Source organism: Sinocyclocheilus anshuiensis, unplaced genomic scaffold (assembly GCF_001515605.1).
Source record: "Sinocyclocheilus anshuiensis isolate Anshui unplaced genomic scaffold, SAMN03320099.WGS_v1.1 scaffold472, whole genome shotgun sequence".
NCBI classification, from domain to species: Eukaryota; Metazoa; Chordata; class Actinopteri; order Cypriniformes; family Cyprinidae; genus Sinocyclocheilus; species Sinocyclocheilus anshuiensis.
The window spans coordinates 525,830-535,966 of NW_015557102.1; the positions used below are offsets into that span (position 1 = coordinate 525,830).

Below are 10,137 nucleotides of genomic sequence, written 5' to 3' on the forward strand. Positions count from 1 at the left end.
GCTTTTGCTTTCGCACTGAAACACACAGCGTCTCCCTGACATGGCTGCATCAACACTACTGCTGTTCCTGAAACCACGGCGTCTTTCTTTGCGTGCACATTTGGGCGGCATTATGCTAATATTTCCACATAGTGACGTAGACATGTGGGGGCGTGTTAGAACGAGCCGTTTTAGGTAGGCTTGGTTGACTCTTAACTTTTATAAAGAATATCTCTTTGGATTTGAGACTTTAGTCTTTGCAACTTTACAGATCTTCTTTATGCACCAAGAGCTTGTAACACTCCAAAGAGAAAGGAAAACTTGAAATCGCATCATATGACCCCTTTAAGAGAAACCTCTAGAGGGAAGTGCTAAAAAAAGGAAGTGATGTAGAGCAGCAGGAATTGTGGTCATTACCTCTTTTCTCCTCTGTACTCAAACTTCACCCTTACATCATTCTGTGGACAAGAAAACACAGTTTTACCCATCTATCAATGCACACGGTTTCTTATTTACAACAGTGTGAAACAGCACTGGGAAACACAGAGTATTCAATATAAATGTAGATTCACAATGATATTTGTGTATAACAGAAAATAAACATTGATAGCAATATTGCAAAGATTTCAGTGCACTTTTTAATGTGCCTGTGACTGTGTTGATAGATTAGTTTCACGAACTGTCCTTGTCTCACAGTTTTGTTAACACAGATATTTTAACAGTGCCTCTTATTAAAAAAGGGCATTAAAGTTGGTGATTTCCATTAATTAGTTCAAACTGTCTATTTCAATGCATGTATTCAACGAATGCAGCATCATTGATGATCATTGAAGTCTCTATGGTATTTTTCATTTATTAAAATGTTTTTGCTAAATATATTTAGAAAAATATTGCTTTTTATTACTATATATGCTATTTATACTAATACTTGTATGTAAAATTATAAATATGCAATAATTAAAACAAAAATGTAAAAAAGGAAAAGAATACATGTTGAGTTGCACATAAGTTTGATTATTTTCACCAGATTGATTCTGTATTTTACATTGCACATTTTGGATCAACTTATGCTGTTTAATAGGCTGTTTGGTGTTCCTCGGACTAGAAATTGGTACATAAATACTGAAAAATGTCAAGACATTTTAAACTACATAACCCTCTAGTATGAAGACCTGTGTACAGTTAAACAATGTCACTGTCATCACCCTTATTTAACTGTGGTCACTTTTACAGTATACATTCTCTTTGTATGTGTTCAAGTGACAGATAAGTGGTAAATGCTAATATAACTTATAATGCCCATTTGTCATATGTTTTATTCTGCATTGAGATAACAGTTATAGTTAAGAAACGGAGTTTCTTAAAAAAAAAAAAAAGAAAAAAAAAAAACACCAAGTAGCTGGTGCTGATGTGAATAACAAAAGATTCAATGCAGACCTGGTTCTTAGGAGAGGAGGCCTTGTGTTTGCCCAGGTCAGGCAGACCAGATGGTCGACTGGATCGATGCAGCACCACCAGGTCTTGCATGATGGAATTCAGGGCCTCCTGCTCATCTACAAGGTATTTTTATAACAAATTCTTATTATAATTATGAATTTCTCAATATAAACACAGATTACATCCTTTGTACTACTAAAAATTCTTTCAGTATTTTGATTAATTTTTAAAAACTGAGCACATACCCATTTTGACAGATCACCGGTTCACCCAGGAGTAAAGGAAAGAGGATTCTCCCATGAAATGGGATCCTTTCTCCTATACAAGAAAACAATATTTTTATTACATAAATAATACCATTATTTATTAATGAGATTAACATAAAATATTTGTGCTCATTGACAATAAACCATTAACAATCTATTAGTGAAATCACTGGCACTAAATTGTTCTGTTACCGCAGAACAGCAAAAAAACAAAAAAAGTTAATCTTTATATAGCAGCACATTAGAAAGCAATGCTGTTGGATATGGAATTAGAATTACAATTACAATGAGTATTTTTTGTTGTTGTTGCAATTACTCAGAATTATCACATGACATTAGAATCATAGTCTCTCATTAAAGGAATAGTTCACCCAAAAAAATTGCTGAAAAATGCACTCACCCTCAGGCGATCTAAGATGTAGATGAGTTGGTTTCTTTATCGGAACAGATTTGGAGAAATTTGGCATTATATCACTTGCTGATGAATTTGTTTATTCACTTCACAATAGATGATGGTATGATGGCACCCATTCACTGCAGAGGATCCATTGGTGAGCAAGTGAGGAAACGCTAAATTTCTCCAAATATGTTCCTATGAAGAAATAAACTCATGTACAAATTGGATGGCCTGAGGGTGAGAAAATTTTAAGTACATTTTCATTTTTGGGTGAACTGTTCCTTTAAAAGACCCAGTTACTGTACTGTCTTCAGCAGGCATCTGTCAAAATCTGAACTGAATGACGCTAGATGACAGCAGCAGCTAGTTTGACTGATACACACACACATAAGTATTTGATTTAAACTCACAAAAAATCATGACATCTAAAATAAAAGTAAATGTCAAACTACAGAAAAATATCTTATCAGAACAAGTCGTAAGTCGAGACAAGGTTCTAACTTACCCCATTCATGGCCATGTATGACAGTTCAAGTAAAACATAGTAACGACTGACAAAATAACACACACAATATGATAAACTGTAAAAGAACGATTTCAGAAAAGAAGATTTCAATTAATGTACCGATACATTCTAACGGTACGCAAAGCTAATTCCCAAGCTAACTGATTAGCTTGCTAGCACCTGTCAAAACTATGGCAGGTCAAAGTAACCAAATGCAATTACATACTAATGTTGTACTAAGGTCACAATGGCATTTAGTATTCAATTTTGTCTCGTCTGCACCAAGACACAATGTTAAGTATAACTACGGCCCTAACTCATATTTATAAACGCACGGTTAGCCGCTTAGCTCTCTAGGCCAAAATTAGCATTGCGCCAAGATGCTAACGAGCCACTTTGTGCTTTAACAGCTAACAGAGAGATTTTTACGGTCTTATGTGATTAAAATACATTTATTATGCAGTCATCTAATAAAACAGATACAAATAAAAAGTATTTGATCACCTGGGTGAGCTCGGTCCGTTCACTTCCTCATCCACAGATATGAGGCCTCGCGACGAATCTGATACTCTTGACAGACTTAATTAAACGGCTTCAACTTTAGTCCAAGGCCTGACTACACGGCCAAATCATCTCCCGCTGACTCCAACACACTTAACAGGTTGGTGAAAGCCGCTGACGGTGATTCCAGGCGAGTTTGTGGATGAAAACTGCGAAACTGGGTTTGTTTACATTAGATTCAACGCACTCGACCTGACGAAGATCAACTGCTGTCAGTTAGACTGACAGAAGAATATTAAGATTTACGAACTAAGACGATAACAATGCACAAGCATTAGAAGGTCTGGTCAGAAAATTAATCCAAAAGAGAATACGACACATTTAGCAAAAGATGTTGGATATTAAGTACACTTAAAAACACACGCAGACACACACTACTTTAGAACAGCACCACTGTCCTTTGACTCAAACAACTCACGTGACTCCACAGCGCCATCTGCCGACTGTCATCTAATTAATGCATCGGATTGCCAGAGACTCGCAGCTTCAAGTTCTAGCCAATCAGAGAATGTCGTTCGCTTCCTCTTGCCCAATCAGAAGATGGAATTCTTGCTAAATAACTCCCAGGCACATCTCCTCACATACCTCACGCTACAGCATGTATTAAACATGTAATTCGCTTGGTTATTTGTAATTTAGATAATTCAGTCTATGCCGCTAATGGCAAACGAGGGAATTATAATTGACTCTTTTAGAATATATGTTAATTATTTGACCTCCTTCATTTTATTCATCAAACCATCCTGCCATCTGGTGGATAAAGGTAAGGACTACATAGAGATGGATAATGCATTTACTTCTACGTTATTTCTGAAGTCATGCGTCATCTGTCTGTCAAAGTTTATGTACATGAAATTTTAAAATCACAATTATGAGGGCAAAAGTCGTTACTGAGTCAATGTTACATATGGAATTTTATTGCAAAGTTTCTGAGGCAATTTTTCATTCATTTTCACGTGGTTCAGGTAAGTGTGACAGACTATTATGATTTTTTTTTTTTTAGTGTTTAGTGTTTAAATAGAGTTTAAACAGAACAAACAACAAATGAACAACACAGCAGGTCTTCAAAGTGTAGTTTATTCGTACAAAATTCAGAAACTTAGGCATTTCCACACTTCCTAATTTCATACAATGCATTAAGTTCACAACCGTCAAAAACAACATTAATTTTATCCCAAAAATAGTTAATTTCCACCAGTTCCCATTATCCATTTGTTGCCTATAAGGCTAGTGCACTAAAAAAAAAAAAGAGGCACAATTTTGCATTTCGCATTAAAATGTTTTCCACTAAAGAGGAACCAACACAAAATCCTCGCTCTTGAATAACAAATTAGATAATAATAGCCGGACATTGCTGTGATTTGAGGTGTTTTCCTTACACGGTATTTATATTAATATTAGTGTCCACAGGACAGGATTTTAGCACGGTCTTCTTAAGTAGCTTTGTAGTTGTATTAGGATTCACTCACTCGTGTTTACTTTAGGAATTTTCTGCTTGTAAGCTAAAAGTCATTAAGCTTACATAAGTACCATGTTAAATAAATAATGAGCTTAGCGCTAAAGCTAATTTAATAGTAAAACATCTATATACAAGGTCTTCTTGACCATATTTCATGGTATTTTTTAAGGCTGATCAAAATGAAAAAGCTACAAGAGAAAATTACAGATAGTATGATGTAAATTAATTCTGTAAATGAATAATATAATACAATTTTTAAAAAGCAATTCTTGAAGTAATTCGTATTGATTCGACTGTATGAAATAGTGCCTGTTCTAAACGTTTTTAAAATAGTTGGTCTTCTGATTGGCTATAAACATTCACACAAGAGCACTATTAAAACAGCCTTAGAGGCACTTCACACATAAATAAAAGCTGGAGGAGGCACTATAATACACAAAAACACTAACAGTCTTTGGACTCCAAGAAGCACAGTATGGATTATGGTTTAAATTCACACACAGTGTAATGGCAGATTACTTTCGGTCCACAAATCTAAGGTTGATGGGTGCTCCCGGACAGAGCAGGCCATGAGTCTTAGCACACACATCAGCGGTCTGGGGAGACACCTCAATGTGGAACTTCTGCAGGAGCTGTGATGGAGAAGAACATCAATACACCATTAGACAAGGGAATTAGAGTTCACATTCAAGTAATATCTGTCTTTATTACAACAATCTGCTTAATAATAGCACCACTACGGTTTGGATCTTTTGAATTTTGAGACGCATATATAAACAAGCACCTGTGTAAGAGCCAGATGCATCTCCAGCTCGGCTATTCTCCTCCCGATGCAGCTGCGGATGCCGTAGCCAAACGGGATAGAGCCGAAGTTATCGACACGGTCAGAGGCATCCTTGCGAATCCAACGATCTGGACGGAACTCTCCGGGATGGGGGAAGTTCTCTTCATCCATAGAGGTGGAGTAATGACACAGAGCCAGCTGAGTCTGCGAACACAGGAAGTTGGGAGATTTTTCAATAAAAACAATAGCTACTATGTTTAGTTATTAGTTATTGATTTAATAGTTGTTGATAGTTTGTGTTTTTATCATTATAATTGTAATTATTAAATCATATTAATATAAATTCTTTTGTTATCAATATAGATTCAAATGTAAATAATTCATTCTCAAAAAAATAATAAAAATGCCCCCCTCGAAATTTCCAGAGGCATCCTAGTGGGTTGAGAACCACTGATTGAAGTTATTCCCTTATTGTGTAACAATTGTTGTCTTTTAAAGTCTTTTAAATCTTTTTAACATAATTAATGCTGTGACAATACAAGTCAACTGTGTTTTTTTTTCTAGCACACTTTATCTATACGTATATCCAGGTCAAGGTAATTAAATCTAGAACTGCAGGAAAGAAAGGCATGAAACAATGCTTCTACTCAGGGGCAGGTTTTGACACGTGTTTATGAGACAAGCATGTAAAAATGTGCTTTTGCATACACATACAGTCACATGATATATGTTCTTACCCCTTTAGGGATGAAATAGCCTCCGACTATCAGATCCTCCTGTGTAACGCGCCCATTTCCAGGCAGAACAGGGAAAAGCCTGCATGCGTTAGAGAGACGGAGGGAAGTGTTTATACTGTTTGATTTTTGAATGATCACTGTATTTCTGTCCTAAACTCAATAAACTTTGCAATAAATAATGAGTGGTGGGCAGAGCTTACCTGAGAGTCTCTTTAACAAGCCCTCTAATAAGGGGCAAATGAGCAACATCCTCTCCGGTTGGGACACGCCCACCCAGCACTCGGTCTACTTCCTCAAAAATTTCCTGCTGTATTATGGGATGTCTTGCCAGAAGGTATGTGCTCCATGACAGTGTGAAAGAGGTCTGTAGAGGGGCAGAGAGAAGAACATTTGATGACTTATTAGAGATTAGTAACATGATCTACACAAATTCCTCTGCTTGGTGCAAAATTAAAGATATGGGGAATAATACATGATATAGTTAAGCAATATCATAAAAGCATGTGTTGTTTTTCTGAAATATGATGCATATGTGATATTGATTTATACCACAGTATTTTCCAGTGAAAATAGGTCTAAACAAGGCCACAGCAGTGTTTCATTACTCAATGGATGAGCCATTTTGAACGAGTCAGTTGAATGAATGATTCAATGACTCACTCATTAAGACACTGTTTAATTTTTCCGCTTAGTTTAATTTTCAAAGTATAATTTCGTTTTTTTCTCATCCTTTCATATTTCTTTATTCAGAATTTTATATTTACACATTAATCTCATAAAACTATTTATTATGGAATTGCAATGTAAATGCATTCATACCACCTCTGAGCTGCATTAAACAGTACATCTAGAGGTGTAAATACATCTAAATGCCACTTTAAATGCAGTTTCTGTGCCATTTTGGAGGCGCAAAAATGAATTTTGTTAATACTGATTTAATTTGATTGGTACCAGCAATTACAATAATTAGGACATAGTGTCACGATGTCTAATTATTCTAATTTAATTTACTGATAAATTTAAGAATCTGACATAAAATAACTTATGAACGTAAAAAAAATGCCCCTGGAAATCAAATGAAAGGTACAAATAATGGAAAAGATCACTTCTGTCACCACTACTATATTTTGCAGTTTTGCATAAGACGTTCCATTACATAACCACCGATTCACTCCCATGGACTGATTCTCCCAAACCTGTCCACCCCCCAATGCCGCTTTTTCAGCCTCCTTTCAAAGATTGCCCAGCCAACATCATTCACTCTCCCCCTTGTTAGGCCATCTCTCTCCACCCCTTCATCCTGTAATGAACCACCTGCCATGCTTCTCTCCATTCATCATTACTTTTATCTCAGATAAATCTGGGCCTAAAACGGCTGCTGTCATGTGCGTTCAGCTCCAGTGATCACAATGTTCACCTTTTTCTTTTTGGGTGACTAATTCCTTTTTGGAGCAAGAACCCAAAACAGGCACCTTGCCAAAGTGAAAGCAAGACAGAGAGACAGACAGGCGGAGAGGGAAAGATTACGTGACCGGCTTTGGCTCGCGATGGCTAATGTGATCATACGGCTGAAAGAAAAAGAGAGGGAAAAATCAAAGAGAAGAGAATGCCAACTGACACATCAGTGAAATGGGAGAGTCTTGGCAGGTCTTGTTTATTGTGGGTGAGATGTATGGAGAGAGGTCAGCGTTAGGTCAGGTGAACACAGCGTTCTCCATTGAGACCTCAGACACCCGTTACGATTTGACCATTTGAAAAGAGTTCACAGGATGAGAAAAAGACGCCTGAGATGCTGTCCCGATGAGAAGGTTCGTTTATCATCACCATTAGATGCAACCATTTCTCCAGCTGTCTCAATACACAATGTGTTCTGCTTTTTAAATCACCACACACGCATTCACTGCTTGGAGAGACTGCAGCATAACTTCAGTAAAGGCCAGATTAATTTGGGTTACTAAGTGTCTACCATTGAATTCGTGCCAAATTACGAGTCATGAACCACAAGTTCAGAAGCAATGACTTCCCAGCTGCTATTGGACCAGTTCTTACCGTATCCACACCCGCCAGAAGCATTTCTGTCATGTTTGCGTAGATCTCTTCCAGATTCATCTCTTTGGTGACCAGCATGTGAGTCAGCAACCCTCCTTTAATCTCTTCGCCTTTCTCCATCTTCTTTTTGATCTCTGAAAGCCTCTTGGCCACATGGATCTGGCCTAAAACACACATTTCTACAAACTTTTAACAAAAAGACCAACTTTCTCACAATGACACTGAACCCCACCACAGTTCCCTCTGCTCTTACTGAATTTGAAGAGGCCATCCCATGAGCTGCAGAATTCCTCCCAGGGTTTGGGAATGATGGGGCGCAGCCATTTGGGAATGGCACCGGCGTACATGGTGGTCTTGAAAGAGCTGAACATGAGGTGCAGTGCAGCAATGTACTCCTGACTCATCTTGGGAATTTCGTTTTCCAAGCAGCCCAGGCGAGTTTCATACAAAATGGTTGCAACACCTAGGAAAGAGTTTAACATTGTGTTTTTCATAACGTATTGCTTCACATGTATGGATTTACCATACTGAATCTCTCACAAATAATAGCAATTATTTGCTAAGGTTTTCATGTGCTAATCTAAATCTAATCTGAATCTTTAATCCACTGTTCTATTAGGAGTAAAGTGAGAGATCCACAAATAATCACACTACAGAGGGTTTATCAGAAATTATACTTTCAACTATATGTACATGTAAGAATTTAGTGGGCCGTTTTTTTTTGACATCAGCAAATGACAATTAAAAGATAATTAATATTCAAAAAATACTACAGATCTAACTCTACTGTATTTGTGAAAACACAAAAACTTAAACTGAACTGAGCTAATTAATGTCATTATTATCTTATGTAGAGCTAGTTAATAGCTAAAATTATGAATCATTTTAGTTCATTATTTAGTTAATTATATAGTTCATATCAATTATGAAGTCATAATTTAACATAACTTTGCAACACTGACAGAATCTGAATCAGAATCAGAATGAGCTTTATTGCCAGGTGTTTACACATACGAGGAATTTTGTTTTCGTTTAAATTAAATCAACATTGAACTGAATTGAGCTGATCAATGGCACTATTGTCTTCTATAGAGTTAGCTTAAATTCATGTTGTGTCATCATTGATTAACTTTGCAACAATCAACACTAATCTGAATTGAGCTGATTATAGACTCTAATATCTTCTACAGAGTTGCTTTTGTAGCTAAAATTGCAGTTGTTTCATCACTGGTGAACTTTGCAGCATTGACGGTGTTATTAAAGGGGTCATATGATGCGATTTCAAGTTTTTCTTTCTCTTTGGAGTGTTACAAGCTGTTCGTGAAAAGATAAGATCCCTGAAGTTGCAAAGACTAAAGTCTCAAAACCAAAGAGATATTCTTTATCAAAGTTAAGACTCTGCCACACCCCCCTAAAATGGCTCGTTCTAACACGCCCCCACATGTCTAGGTCACTATGCGGGAATATTTGCATAATGCGCCCAAATGCAATAGTATGTTCCTGCACAACCGGAGGCTGCAGTTTCAGGACCGCAGTTCTAGGACCGCAGTTCTAGGACCCTATTCTTTTGTAACAGCGCCACCTACCGAATTGGATCACTAAAGATCAAGACTGCCTCTGACGTCACTCTCACTCTCCTCGGGGAATGACGTAATGGGTCCAGCCCCTGAGACGCTACCCAGCGTTGAAACTCTTCAGTGGGGAGGAAAGGGGAGTCCTCGAAATCTTCCTCTTCTTCAGAGAGAAGAAAGTTTGATTGTCCCTCTTCCTCGAAATCAAGCGCGTCCTCTTCCTCGTCCATGCTGAGCACACTGGGCAGAGGGACGCAAACGTCAAGCTGTTCACCCCAGGATAAAGCTGCCGTGGTGGGCAGCTCTACAGGGATGGGTACCTGTAGAGTGGCAGCTGGAACGGGGCTAGGTGACATGAGGGGATTGTGGCCTGACAGGCTAGCTTGGAGTGC

General features: G+C 37.5%; 2 protein-coding genes and 1 long non-coding RNA gene across 3 annotated transcripts in view; 1 reads left to right on the top strand and 2 right to left on the bottom strand.

Moving 5' to 3' along the window:
* Positions 1–3,557, bottom strand: part of LOC107677576 (mitogen-activated protein kinase kinase kinase 2-like) — a 16,254-nt gene extending 12,697 nt beyond the window's left edge. Inside the window, exons 1-4 of the mRNA XM_016472511.1 lie at positions 3,089–3,557; positions 1,662–1,734; positions 1,417–1,532; positions 397–437 (exon numbers count right to left, since the gene is read on the bottom strand). Of these exons, the coding sequence (XP_016327997.1) occupies positions 397–437; positions 1,417–1,532; positions 1,662–1,665 (161 nt within the window). The 5' untranslated portion in view covers positions 1,666–1,734; positions 3,089–3,557. The remainder of the gene's footprint in view (positions 1–396; positions 438–1,416; positions 1,533–1,661; positions 1,735–3,088) is intronic.
* Positions 1–10,137, top strand: part of LOC107677577 (uncharacterized) — a 25,054-nt gene that overhangs the window by 12,870 nt on the left and 2,047 nt on the right. Inside the window, exon 2 of the long non-coding RNA XR_001632861.1 lies at positions 7,934–7,937. This is a non-coding gene — a long non-coding RNA (uncharacterized LOC107677577). The remainder of the gene's footprint in view (positions 1–7,933; positions 7,938–10,137) is intronic.
* LOC107677575 (cytochrome P450 27C1-like) overlaps positions 4,207–10,137 on the bottom strand; it is an 11,579-nt gene continuing 5,648 nt past the window's right edge. The window contains exons 4-9 of the mRNA XM_016472510.1: positions 8,428–8,637; positions 8,175–8,338; positions 6,326–6,489; positions 6,126–6,204; positions 5,389–5,592; positions 4,207–5,236 (exon numbers count right to left, since the gene is read on the bottom strand). Of these exons, the coding sequence (XP_016327996.1) occupies positions 5,120–5,236; positions 5,389–5,592; positions 6,126–6,204; positions 6,326–6,489; positions 8,175–8,338; positions 8,428–8,637 (938 nt within the window). The 3' untranslated portion in view covers positions 4,207–5,119. The remainder of the gene's footprint in view (positions 5,237–5,388; positions 5,593–6,125; positions 6,205–6,325; positions 6,490–8,174; positions 8,339–8,427; positions 8,638–10,137) is intronic.